Source organism: Sardina pilchardus, chromosome 8 (genome assembly GCF_963854185.1).
Source record: "Sardina pilchardus chromosome 8, fSarPil1.1, whole genome shotgun sequence".
Lineage (NCBI taxonomy): Eukaryota > Metazoa > Chordata > Actinopteri > Clupeiformes > Clupeidae > Sardina > Sardina pilchardus.
The window spans coordinates 25,321,748-25,336,331 of NC_085001.1; the positions used below are offsets into that span (position 1 = coordinate 25,321,748).

General features: G+C 40.0%; 1 protein-coding gene across 1 annotated transcript; it reads right to left on the reverse strand.

Annotated features, from left to right (window-relative positions):
• Positions 1 to 6,435: 6,435 nt before the first annotated feature.
• On the reverse strand, positions 6,436 to 13,845 carry LOC134089070 (ectonucleoside triphosphate diphosphohydrolase 2-like). The gene is made up of 9 exons (XM_062543368.1): positions 13,663 to 13,845; positions 11,736 to 11,853; positions 11,111 to 11,261; positions 10,802 to 10,961; positions 9,955 to 10,182; positions 9,506 to 9,766; positions 8,480 to 8,599; positions 7,775 to 7,909; positions 6,436 to 7,551 (listed from the first exon to the last, which is right to left on the reverse strand). Exons 1-9 carry the CDS (start codon positions 13,777 to 13,779, stop codon positions 7,342 to 7,344), a joined length of 1,500 nt encoding a protein of 499 aa, XP_062399352.1. The 5' UTR covers positions 13,780 to 13,845; the 3' UTR covers positions 6,436 to 7,341.
• Positions 13,846 to 14,584: the final 739 nt, after the last annotated feature.

The window sequence follows — 14,584 nt, forward strand, 5'->3', positions numbered from 1 at the left end:
TGACCGTCCCTGAATGAATTTCATCGAAATCCATCCATTACTTTTTTAATTATCTTGCTAACAAACAGACAGACAAACAGACAAACAAACAAACAAACCCCGATGAAAACATAACCTCCTTGGTGGAGGTGCTTGAAGGACTAATGTGGAGATTTGTAGGCTTAGAGTTGTCTTGACCGCAGCCACACTGCACTCTTCCACGGACTAGCATTGTATTCAATGCAGCGGCTACACGTGGTACAAGAGAGCCGGCCCAGGGCTAGATGTTTGCATTGCATGCACACCGCAGGTGCTGACATTACACTTTGAAATGGTTATATATTTACATTCTCTTGACAATTATGTGCAATTTGATGTTCGAAACACATTACACTTCACAGATAAAAATAATTGCTTCCTGAGTGTGATGACATGGTCACACACACAGATCTAATGTAGCTAAGGTGAACCCCGCTGTTTTTGTGTTCCAGTCTACCAAAGAGTTGGCATCTGTTTTGGACTTCTCTGCCTCCTTCAAGTGACTCTTAACATCAGTTTGCATGTCTTCTGTAAGCTTCTTTTCATTCATTCCTTCTGTTAAGCAAAGTGTGAGGTGCTACCTCGACATACACTCTTGAGTTAACTCATTCTATCTTGCAGCATTGAATAAGAGACACATCTCACTGGCTGAGGACCGAGAATTGCTGCAGGAAAATAATACCCATGCTGTTGACTACACGAATGTTACACAAGAGAGAGACAGCCTTCAAAAACAACTTGAACAGAGTATGACACTAATGCTACCCTAAAATAAATCACATTTGTTTTTCTATCAGAATTCTTTACTTATTTTTATTTAAGGTATAACTGATTCTGATGATAACTGATTCTTTCTTTCAGCTATGAATGAGTGTCAGCTGAAATACAAGTTATTGGTTGAAGAAAGAGACTGGCTTCTGGCCAATAACACCAAACTGGTTGAAGAGAGAGACATATTTCTTAAGAAAGTTGATGACCTAAGTAAGCCTAAATCCCACTTTATCATGTATCATTTTCAATTTAATTGTTTAACGTGAATGTTCCATTCATTCAAAGTGAGAGAGCAGTGATTTGACAGCTTTTAAGTGAAACATGGAGTAAATGCAATGTGAATGATCAAATTTGAATGTAGCAAAACAACTTTCTCAAGTTATATGTTGCATTGTGTGGAGACAGGAGACCCCACAACTAGGCCTATACTTGGAACTATTTTGGGGCAGAGGATGAAAGAATAAAAATCCAAATAAACAAAAAAATGCACTTCAATGTTATTATTCCAAGATGGTAGAGCTGTTGTTGAATGAAAGCAATATATGTTACTCATGACCATGTTACCTGCTGAATCACAGCCATGGCAATATCTGTTCGCCATGACACTCTCACTCATACGGAGCGTGGGTAGGATCATTCTATTGTATGTTTATCAAGAGAATGTGTGCTCCTTTTACTGAATCATGCTCTGGTTTTACTATTTGATGCACTCATTTTATTAATTGATGCAATCATTTTACTATATCACACTGTCATTTTATTGAATCATGTGCTCACTATGTTTTAATTATTTTGTTCCCACACTCTACTCACAGGAACTCGGAGCATAGCACAAATGACATTTCAATAAAGCAGGAAAGTTTGGCTATCCACACATTAGATATTTCTTGATCAGCTTGATCAAAAGGCAAACACAAATGACAAAGGGATTGTTGCAGACTAAAAGAGACAGCCTGGAGACTGATTTTGTCCAGTGCACTCACGGAGTGGCCAGCTAGCGGAGATGATTGCTAAATGTGGCAAAAAATTTTATGGTTTGAAATCACATAAAATCCCTGACTTCACCTTTCAATGACATCAATGACTGTCATTCCTAAAGCCCTTATTACCCCATCTAACACTGTGCCAGTAATTGGTTCTTTCTGCATTCTACCAGCTATTTGGAAGAGTTTCCAGTCCAGCCTCTATTTCTTCTCTTATGAAGGGAAATCGTGGAGTGAGGCCCGGGAGGACTGCAGGCAGAGAGGATCTGACCTGGTGATCATAAACAGCATTGACGAACAGGTGTGTGTGTGTGTGTGTGTGTGTGTGTGTGTGTGTGTGTGTGTGTGTGTGTGTGTGTGTGTGTGTGTGTCTGTCTGTGTGTGTGTGTGTGTGTGTGTGTGTGTGTGTGTGTGTGTGTGTTGGTAGTAGATGCGTGGACAAATAAATGCATTTTTGTTGTGCTTGTACAGTATTTATCTCTGTCAGTAGGCCTAGCTTAAAGATACTCAATATACATGTTTAAAGGCACTCTAAGTGATGTTGCACAGTTTCTAAGCTAAAACATTTCTTGTCACATACAGCAAACATCACTTCCTTCTGCCACACTCACCAACGAGATGCGTTTCAATTGTATGGGAGGGAGGCAAGCTAGCCCTTTGTTTTTGTTTGAAAGTCAACAGAAGTGACGTTACCCAACATCCCTTACAGCACCTTTAATAAAAACCTGTATTTCTTGTACTGTGATAGAAGTTTGTGTCTCTCCACGTCCATGACACCTGGATTGGTCTGACGGACAGAGAACAAGAGGGACAGTGGAAGTGGGTCGATGGAACTCTGCTAACTAATGGGTGAGAAAAAATAATTTGCTCTCCAGAAAGTCCATATCAGTTCCTCAAAACACTGCAGGGTTGATAAACAGAAGGTTATCTGTGCCTGAAATGATCAAATACATTTAAAGACCAAAGACAATATAGAGATATAGCCTTTCTTGACATCGTACATGGCTGAGCTCAAGCCAAGTTATGAAGGCTTTTTTTTTTTTTTTAATGTAAAATAAGCATACAAACTTGGAACTATGTATCATTCAGACGAAGCACTGTCACCTGGGCAGAGTGATTTGGATGTAACACCTGAAAACCTCTGGAGTTACTTCTACACATCCAAGTAGTGCTCCACCTGAATGAAAATGCTGTTCCAAGTATGTATTAGAAAATCACTGTCTCTGTTGACGTGTTCCAAGCTATAAAGAGACCGGTTGCTGAATGGCAAGCAGAGGATTAATGCATGATCTCAGCCAAGGTGATAGCAGGCGATCAGCTGAGGCAGCTCACACCAACAGTTGAGCTTGACTCTGTGGTCTGTTTGAAATAAAGCTATATGCTCAATTTTGAGTAACTTTATTTTGCCTTGAGTAACCTGAGTGTCATTTTTTTAGGATGTGGCTGGCAGGTGAACCCAATGATGCCAGTGGTGAGGACTGTGCCAAGGTTCATGGGACACAATGGAATGACCAAATGTGCTCTCTGGTCTATAGGTGGACTTGTGAAAAGCTCAATTCTTCTTAAATCTCAATGTTTTATATCATACTTAGAAGATACAGTATGCTTGTCACCAGATGTTTCCCTTATTTTCCATCAGGCCTTTTAAGTTGGTCTTTGTGCCCACAAATTGCAACACTTTTTTTTGTTTTTTGTTATCAAATCAGTGATGTCATTTAATTTATTGTAAGCCTGAGTGCTAATACAAGATAGTTAGCCATTATAATGCTTGAATCTTTTGTATTAAGGTAAAACAATTGCATAGAATGCCTTGAATTGGCTACCTCTACTGATATGAAGGCTTTTGTGTCTTCTGTTTTTTCACCTGCTAATATCAGTTGGGAGCTGTAAGACGTACAGTAGCCTGGTTTTCAGACTAATTTGTTTCACTTCATGAAGTTTGGCTTCTCTGGAGACATTTCCAACCCAAGGACCGTAACAGGCATAGACTTTGGGATAATTTTTAATGGTTGGCAAACCAATCGTATTGATCAGTGATTCCAAATGTTACTTACTTCCCAACCTTTTAGAAACAATCGGGAATCAGTGTATTTTGGCCTATAAAATGTACACATTCTTCCAACTTGCAAGTGTTGCTCCTACCGTTTACAACAGCCACATTTGATTTTGAAATTAACTTCATCCCCTCTCGTCACTGACTGGCTATCCACCCATAGTGGCTGAGGGAAATGTTAGTGTATTGTCAAGTGTCAAATAAGTATCTCATTGAAAATAAAATGAACAGAGATACTAGAAGAGCAGGGCCAGGCTACCTGAGACCTCGCAGGGGATGCCTAAACCAACCATGCAGAATAAACATACCTTCATGTTTTTGTGAACTCCGTCCTACTGTACGTAGCTCTGACAATGTGTTTCCTGTCTACATACGGTAGGCCTATTTGTGTTTGTTGTCGTTTGTGCATATACATTTTCTAAAAAATAAATACCCCAAGACTTTTGAGTGCCTCTCCCCTTACTGCTATGAGTCAGTGCAGGTCATAACAGCAAATGAGTTTCTTTTCATGTAAACTTTTTTTGTGATGGAAAATGTGCTGTTTTCTGATTTTGGCTTCATAAAAAGGAATTAGAATCACTAGGACGATCAGAATGAAGGCCCTGATCCTGTGATGTACTTAACAGATTAACAAAATAAATAAGATAAGAAATCAAAACTAGTAATTGGTTCTTTTCTCATGTAGTCAAGTTGCGGTATTTGGTCAGATACAAGTCCCTTCAGCTAGATCAGAATTATATAATGTCACCATCAGACACGGCTATAAGTTACTCATAAATCATTGGAACACCACAATAAGACACAATAATACCTAATTTTCACTAAATATATGAATTTGCATACTTGTGTACTTGTGAACATTTTGAATCTTGGAGACCTTGGACCGATTCATTTGGCGCATACTTGAGTGTCATTGTTACTTTTTGACCTACAGTAAACAAACCGCAAGGAGTCAACCACACTGCAGTTCAAAATCAGGGTGCTTGCTCTTTTGTCAACTAAAAATTCCAGACTTTTTCCAACCTTTTTCCAAACGTATAATTTTTTCTTCAAGACCTCGACATTTTGTAGTTTTGAGAGTCAGGCTGCCAACACGCAATCATTTTTACTCTCTAATAGTATAATGAGATGTAATGCAGATTGCAACCATACCGAGACCCCCATGGCAGGACCATCTCCCTCCCAAAGACCCTCTCAGATGCCCATGGCAGGATCGACCTACCCCACCCCTTGATTCAACACTAACTCTGGACTAGACTTGCTCGATTATGGTAACAATCATTATCACGATTATTTTGTTCAATATTGACATCACGATTATTAAACGTGATTACTCAGGGATTTTGGAACCATCACCCATATTCAAAATATTACATTTTTGAAAATTTTAAATTGTTTGTTAAATGTAATCCAACAGGAAAAAAAACATGGAAACTCAAGAAAAAAGGATCTTTTTACATCATGTTGTATATCATATTGGATATTGCCTCTGCAAAATCTATGGACATCCTGTAGCCTACTCTAGCTACTGATTTACTGCATGGCCCCAGGCAGTTGGGTCAGCCCCTTGAGTTGTGGCCCTCTCTCCATCTCTCTCTTCCCCTCTCTCTCTCTCTTTCTGTCTCTCTCTCCCCCTCTCTTTCCCTATCTCCATATCTCTTCCTCTCTCTCTCCCTCTGCTGTTCTGTGCTCTGTCTGCTGTTCTAATAGGCCTCCTCTCCTTTCCTTTCCCCTTGAGTTGTGGAACTGCTCAAGGTTTCTTCCTATTACTGAATTGAATTGAGTTGAATTAATGAAGACAATCTTTCTTGAATCTTGAACAGACTTGAGAGACTGATATCTAGAGATCATCTTAGATGAGGTTTAAAATGAAAAACATTGCAAAAATCCTTGTAATGTTTTAGAAAACACTGCCATGAAATTATGGATTTTGATTGCAAATGAAAAAAAAAAAAAGAAATCGCAAAATTCGCAAAATTGTGGAGGGTGTGTTCAGTCTGAGTACTTGCATCAGTTCTTCATGAGCTACACTTCAAGACTTTTCCAAGAATTTTCTACAAAATTCCAAACTTTTCAAGGTCTGGAAAAAGGCACTCTAAAATTCGATACTTTTTAAGACTTGAAAGACTTGAGCAAGCACCCTGCCATTTTGAAAGCCTTTTTCAGAAATGTGAAGTGGGTGGAGGTATGGGGTGCAGTTACACTTTAATAGGATAGAGGGCAGCCATCACCACATATTCATGGGTTTCATCAGGTCCCTTTCCACAGGTGTATAAAATCACACGGACAAGATTTGGGAAAGATTCTTGAAAGAAATACACAGCAATAAGCTAAATAGTAATACAGTATTACTCCATTCACTCACAGCAACGTTTTCGAACTTTCTACAACCTCAACCTCATTATTGCTTCAGAACGTTATAGTGTGACAAGGGCGAATAGCTTAATAGCAAGGAGATGGACCGTACAGAGCAAGGCTGCCAGCCCATTTGGAAAGCATGACTGATATGTGTGGCTGTGTCTGTTCATTTCCTTATATCTAAGGATTTTTTCAGTAGCCTACTTGCCTTTTATCAGAGAGGGTTAAAGCGGAGTAATGAAGGATCTTTGCTTTTATTCAAAACCAAAAATAATATTAAGCTCAACAAATCTATACAAAGACAAAGGCCTCAACTAATATTTACACAGTTGAATATTCAGAGCAGTTAAAAAAAACATAGAAAACGTATCACACATACAGTAAGATTTCACAGGTTGTAACCCTATTTAAAATGGTTGCCATTACGATCAGGAGCTGAAATATGTTGAGCGTTTGTCTTTCGCTTGCAAGCAGGGCCAAAAACAAAAATAATATTTAAGCTCAATAGATCTATAGCCTACAATATGCGAGCCAGTTTCCAGTTACCACTACAAAAAAGCAAATATATATTTTTACAATGCGAGAGTAGTGACAGACACTGGCTTAATACATACATAAGACATGGGCCTTAATTGACTAATATTTACACCACTGATTATCAGGGCATATTGTTAAATGTACCACATAATTTGCAAGTTCACAACAGCACCTTCATGGAACATGTTTTTAAAAATTATCATCTCATATGAAATCCTTTCCATGCTTTTTCTAAGAGCATCACTTCAAAACATAATAATCAAAACAGCCACAATGTGATCAACGGACCACGGTCCAGTCCAGAATTCTTACAAAAGGTTTTTGATATGAGCTCAACAGCTGATGAAGTCACACGCCTCAGAACTGACAACATGACCATGAGGAACAGTTTACTGAACTTGACAAAAGGTGTATTTATTGAGTCGCGGACGTCACCTTTGATTGCAAATTGCAAGTAGATATAACTACTCTACTTTCCTTCACGTTTTCCTGCAATGGTTAGCCGAACTGCAACGACTCTTGAGAGGTCATGTCAGTCCTGCTCACCAGCTAAGGCTACAAATGTACTGTAAGGTTGAAGTTCAGACTCAGGTGATTGACCCCTGACCCCTGTGCCGGTTTTCAAATGACACTGGGACTGCTGGCCTTTCTCTGATATGCCTTCAGTAACAGATATCCCAGCACGAGGAGGAGGAGGAAGACGAAGAGGACCAGCAGAGCAGCCCATACTTCAGGGCGCAAAGCCCTCCTCAGCCCCACACTCTCCCCGGGCAGCAAGCTGCTCAGGCTGAGCATATAGCCCAGTGCCCAGCCAACTGAAGTGCCCTCCACCTGCAATGAAATATCAACATGGGATCTCTTAAGAAAATGCAATTGTAAAGGAATTGAAAAGGAATGTAGTCATTAAATCACACTCAAATTACACATTTCTGTAATTAATATCAGTCTAATCAGGTGATAGTCATATGTGATCCATATTACAGTATGCCCTCAATATCTAATTACCACCTGTGTTTAGATGTGGATGTCACTGTGCATGTTCCTGGGAACTCACCGTTCTCTGAAATGTGATCGTTGAGAAGGACTTATCATCAAAGCCATAGGCTTGCAGCACGAGGACCTGAAGGAACACTGAAGCGGCGCAGTAATCCTGGAGACGTTTTTTTTGGTCAGGAGCTTTCACCAGCATCTGTGTGAGAGGAGACTTTTCTTTATATACAGGTGATTATTTACATCACCGTGGGCATATAGCTGGATTACTGCCATGGTGATATCCCTTTCCAACACCACTCTCCTTTGTGTCATGGTGTTTAAGTAACGGATGGAAGCTGTGACATAGTAATACATCCACCTTCCATCATCACTTGCAAAGAGGCTACCCAGCCACTGTACTGAAACACCTCATTGTCACCCTTTTGCTGATATCTGGATTAAAAATCACATTTCTCACACACAGACCTTTTTTAATCTGGAGAAAATTGAGGTGGAAATTGGGGGAAGTGGGAAATTGAGGTGTCACATTTTAGTAGTGTTTTCATACATTATCAGCGTCATCAGTGCAAAGTACAAAAGCAGACCAATGCACTTTACACCTACATTATCTATAAGGGAGGAGTTTGGTAATGATTTACACAAGTGACCTTTATTATCTATGACGATTCATTTCTTTCTATGCTGATCGGAGAGGGATCTGAAAATACAGCAGCGTACACACTAAGGAGAGCAGGCTAAATAGAGGAGGTTACAGGGGGCTCAGTACCTCATCCATGCTCATATTGCAAACAGCTTGGACTGCTTCCTTCAATAGGCTGGGAGAAGTTGCGGTAATGCCAGTGGTTCGTTGCAGGAAAGAGTAGACATAGTAAAAGGCAGAAAAGGCCTGTGGTCAAGAAAAAGAGAGAACTTCACGGTAAAATATTTGCATGGAGCCTCTATAATCACATTTTAGCAATAACTGCAAAAACAACAGTCATAAGTATTGCTCTACGAAATATGAATTACGACGTTCACACAGCTGATAATGACATTAGGAATAACATGTTGTAATATTGAATAAATATGTAATATTGTTGTTGGCCATTTTTGATGTGATTATAAGAACGATAAAAAGTTGACAGCCAATTAGGATCCATTGATTAGACATTAGACAAATTCATCAACATGCTGTATGTGTGGATGCCCAAATCTTTGGGTATGGTTGTCTTTATCGATCTAGCTCTTTAGATAGTACCGTATTTTCCGCACTATAAGGCGCACTGGATTATAAGGCGCACTGTCAATGAATGGTCTATTTTCAAACTTTTTTCATATATAAAGCGCACCGGACTATAAGGCGCATTAAGCGAAACAAAACCGATAAGTCAGTCAGTCAAACTCTATCAAACACTTTCACAATAACATTTTGACAGAGCGCCGTGTATGACACAAAATCAATTTGAGGTCCTGAATTATTCCATATATAAGGCGCACTGGATTATAAGGCGCACTGTCTTTTTTTGAGAAAATGAAAGGCTTTTAAGTGCGCCTTATAGTCCGGAAAATACGGTACCTTTATTCCTAATCCAACTAACCACTTGATATTTAAACACTCATCAACCACAATAAATAATGAGAAATAGACAACTTAGTCCTGCATTAGCATATCTCCACAAACAAGCCCCGCAGAGCCGATGCGGTCTCCATCAACACCTACTGTACGAGAACAGACCTAAGGCCCATTTTAATTAGTGCTGCTTCTTATTTCACCGATTTATAAACACACATAGGGGCAGACAGGGATTCTCACCATAAAGTTTCCAGTAACATTGGGCTGGAAAACACCATTGAAAGAGCACTTGGAAAAAGAACAGGTGTCAAAAGAGAAGATTCTGGACATGTTCTGAAGGCAGTGTTGATAATTCCCCGATCCAGTCACCGTTACAGTGTCCTGAGCATTGTACCCATTACTCTTTGTGCATGGAGAATCAAAGATTTTGTTCAGCTTCATAGAGACATTATATCCTAGTGGGTAGCAAGGGTGTGTTATACTACCAGACGATCCCTGAGCCTGGAAAAAAAGGAAGGAAACAAAAAAATCTAATAAGCTAATGGGCAAGAATTGGCTAATTAAGATGAACCACCAATAGAATATGATTGCCAATGAGTGTTTAAACCCGGAAATGAAATATGTTACAATTGCCATGCATGCTATTGACTGTGCTGCGTCATCATTGACATCTGGAGAAAGTCAATTACCTGGTGCAGATGAGCCAAGAGCTGTCTTAACATCTGGTCTCTGCCATAGCACAGAAAGCTGTGTGTGTACAGAGTATAATTTCGTCCATATAGTCTCAATGTCATTGCATTTTTAGGATCCTCCACGGTATCTGTCGTCTGAAATGTTATCTGGGTCGAGGCTCCTCCAAAGTCCAGAGCTCCTACGGTCTTCCTTGTTGGAATAAACCACTCACCGACAAAACCATACTGTGGAGACATTCATATACACATAAGGGCTGTCCAGTCATTCTGTCTCATCTTACTTCCCCTCCTATGATCTCCACTGTTAGTGCTGCTAGTCTTTCCACTTGCAGAAACCTTTTTACGTCTTCTTAATTTCATCACACTATCATCCACGATCTACTCTGCTATGGCACATTCATATTGTGTGGCAGCCTATTGACCTGCAAAATCTGATGAAGGCCTTTCAGACCTTGTCTATTAAAAAAAAAACCTCTCATCTAGAGCCAGAGTGAGTGTGTGCCACTTTTCCACCCCTTTAACTTTTTTACCAGTAGCCAGGACCGACCTCACAAAAGAACATTTGGTGTGCATAACACATACTTTCGCAGCCTATTGACCTGTAACATAAAGGAATGCCATTACTGACATTATTTTCTGCTTCATGTCTCTGTACAATCTTAGGAGCACACTGTATATCCATTAAGTCATTCTACAACCAATAATTGAATTGAATTTGAATTGAGCCAAAACTGCAAAGACAGATTTTTGTTTCTGAAAAGATGCACAGACATTATAAACAAAGCATAATATGAAGTATAACATTGAGCAGTTATACTTCAACAGTTAAATTTGAATGACCTACCTTGATGAAATTTTCCAACAGGTAATTCACTGTGACCCAGCCATAGGCCCCCTCCTCTTGACCACTCAAAATAGCGGCCCCAAGAAAGTTGAACGGATACGCTTTCAGTTTGGCACTGACTTCTTTCAGAATCCGATCTGACTCGATGGTATCGGACATGCTTGGGAACACAGACACAGGAGATTACACACATTACACACATACACACTGGAATTGGATAATTATAGCAAATCGGACTACAGTACATTTCTATACAGCCATATCAGTGTGTCATATGATCAGCAGTCCTTCTGATTCAGTGCCACTCACTTCAGAAGTCTCATGCCAGCTGTTGCCCCTAGGTACAAAGGACTCAGGTGGTGTCTGGATTTGGGAATGACCTTCTTTGCGTGGTCGAGGCATGCCACCAGACTCTGCCCTGCCTTCCCACGCATCCCGGCATAGCTGGATATTCCGTCTCCTGAGGATTGTCAAAAGGAACAAACTGAGTTTCACAGTGGGTGTTGGTACATCGGGTCATTTGGTCTTTGTCCGGAAATATTACTGGTCTGTCACTAAGGCATCCATAGAGACAAACTCAAAAGGATGACAAAACTTTGGTGAATGAGGAACAGCAACAGAGGGCATGAAGGGTACATCAGCAAAAAAAGGAAATGGGGCATTAGGAAGCTGTGTTTCGCAAAAGCTAAACTTTGAATTACCTCTCTATGAACTTTAAACAACGAACCTACACAGATAGCAGCACTTTTTACTTCCCTACCACTATTACCATCTGAACCACCATTTAGTGTTCCCTAAAACAACATTACAAAACATCAAATATTTCTTAATTTCCCTATTCTAAATGCATGTTACACACACAATATCTTGTATTTTAACCATCTTGTAAAATATCCATGACAGTGGAAAAAACAGGACAGAGGTGATGTCTGACCTGTGACATGACAATCCTCATACTGGGTCACAATACCGGTCCCATTCTGCTTATTGGCCGGCCATTTGTAGATATACATGGTTGTATGGGAGGAGCCTGCATCCAGGACAACACCATACTAAACAACAACAACAACAACAACATGTTACATTTATATAGCACTTTTATCAACACTCAAAGCACTTCACCGTGAGGAGGGAACCATAACCACTACCAACAGGACAAGAGAAACTGGTTGAGCCTTCTGGACAACGACATAATCAAATCACTTAAAGCTCAAGTGAAATTGTACGCATTTGCAAATGTTGGTGCACGTGTGCAACAGCATCTCATGTCAGAGTGCACCTGTGTGCTGCCCAGTACAAAAGGTCTGTACACTGTGGCTAAATGTATTCAAGGTTGCTCATGAAATAATAAGAATGCAACAAATGTCTGTGAGATCAAAGAATAACACAGCATACAATGCATTCAAAGGGTGAGAGATAGTGGGAGAGTAGCAATGTTTTGAATTTGTATTGCCATCTTTCATCTGTCCTCTTGGTTCTTTTTTTTCTGTGTTTGACTTTGGGGCAAGTACGGAAAAGAAGCGCTTGTGGCTGCCCACAAATGATGTTAATAAAGGTTCGCGTGTTTGAGCAGTTGTCACTGTTATGACTTTCCAGCACAAAATGTCAAGACAAAATGCCATCATAGTACAACCTCAAAGCACTATAAATCTCTTCATGTAAAGGCGGGTCTCATCTGTTGATATTTGTATTGTGGCACATTTACTTCCAGTCGGTACTGCCCATTCAGACTCTCCCTTTTCTGTGCACTTAGTTACTGTAGATGTTTCAGATTCTTAAGTATACTGTACCCATGATGTTGTGTGTCTTTTGCTGGTGATAGCATGTAAATATATGCCAGATTCATTCCTATTACACCTTATTTCGAAGTATGTTTCATCATGTGATATAGGGAGAGGCCAAGCTTTGCATGGCCATTTGCATAGAGATTTGGCTTAAACTCACCTCGTTCTAGAATCAAGACCACATAGTCTACACGGAGTAAAACAAAATAAATACAGGGAACTGAAGCATGGGGATGCATGAGGATGCTTGACATAGAGATACCACTTCTCTCACTTAATGCTACCTCCAGTGGCAATTGGCTTGTGTCTAGATTGAGGTGTTTATCCACTTATTCCCCATGTTTGAGTTCCAGTAGTACCATGGTCAGGAGCATAGTAATCGTAATCATCATGATTTACCATAGTAAAACCATGGTTATATATATAAAAAAACATATTACCATACTTGCTAAGTCATTGGACCAATCATTTCATTGCATTTGTATTTAACCAAAACTTTAAAGACACAATTTTATTTCTCAACAGATACCCAGACATTGTCAGAGCAATTCATGATCACTTAGAAGAAGAGTCGGTGCAAAATTCAGTCCTACACATTTTCATTAAGTTTAAGATTAATTTTGTCCATGCAAATTATGACTGTTTTAGGTGAATGAAAAAAAAAAACACTTTTGTCAACATATTGTCATCAATAGGCCTATAACTAAGATGACCTACAGTAAGCTGATATAACTAAGATGATAAAAAGAGACAGCTGATGGTATCAAAAATGTGTGAAAACATGTTTCTATATCGCAGAGGATGATGTTTAGCACAGGATTACGCGCCAAGGTAGGCTAGTGCCATAACGCCATCACCCATAACCACATCATTACTTATTACGGGCAGAAAATCGCCTAAACATGCTCACTGTCTGACATAGGCTACTGTCAAATCTCTTCATTTTTTAAAATATCGTTCAGAAAATTGTTGTTCAACACGTAGCTTACAGGCTATAATCTAGTTTACTTTCATTTTTGAGATAGCACTGCAATGCACAAGTTAGGCTGTAAATAAATAAATACAAACAGAACTTACCATATATTCCGATGGTTCTTGTACTTCGTCCGTTGAGAGGGCAAGCAGCAGAATACCTAGAAGGGCAAATACCAGAACGACAATCGGGGCAATAATGTGGCACCGCTCGTTAGTCATGTTGCGCTCTGGTGTGGCTCAAAAGTGTCATGTGGAGGGAGGCGAGTGGAAGCGTGGAAGATAAGGATACAGCTAAGGGAGGGCAGATCATAAAGTGGGCTTGGCCGTATCTGGAAGAGTGTGGGCTACTTCATCGTTGCCCTTCGTTTTCTTCTTCTTCTTCTTCTTCCAGCTGCTCTGCTTGATGACGTTTGCACATGTTAGTCATTGCCGTTTACACATCAGTAGTCATCTGTAAAATGTAGAAATTAAAATCGAAGGTTCACTAGTTGGCCCATTGGATTGCTTTAGACTTAGTGCCTATTGCAAGTTTGGCTCAGTAGCTGGCCATGGTCCTGGGATGACAATAGTAGAGATCGTAAGCAAGTGATGTCGACTGACACACCCATATGGATGAAGGGATAAGAGTTTAGAGATAACAGTGAAATGGAGCAGGAGGCGGGGGCTTTGCAGCTCCGGCATGATAGGCAGTAAGGATCTCCTACAAAATGATGAGTGATGGCTGTCAATCAACCCTATATGGGCTCCTCTTGAACTCTGTTTAGAAAACACCCTTAAGTGAGAAGCTTACAAGTGTCAAGGGAAGACCTTTACATTGATTAGATTAAGGGCCCCAGATACTCCCAGTAAATCCATCCACCAGTGCAATGAATTCGCCTTATTCACATGCCAAAACGAGGCTAAGTAACCAAAACCCATAGGATTGTTGTGTTCTATACATTTGCCAGTAGGTGGCAACAATGCAATAGTCAGAGTAACCAGCCTTGTTTTGTTTACACAATGGCTGCCATGGGAATGAAGCAAA

Bases quoted from the DNA above. Each gene is read 5' to 3' on its own strand.
- LOC134089070 (XM_062543368.1), bottom strand. From the start codon at position 13,779: ATGACTAACGAGCGGTGCCACATTATTGCCCCGATTGTCGTTCTGGTA. The intron at 11,854-13,662 runs GTAAGTTCTGTT...GTTGTTGTTTAG, and splicing joins AAGAACCATCGGAATATATG to TATGGTGTTGTCCTGGATGC. The intron at 8,600-9,505 runs GTGAGAATCCCT...TCTTGACCACAG, and splicing joins ATGTTACTGGAAACTTTATG to GCCTTTTCTGCCTTTTACTA.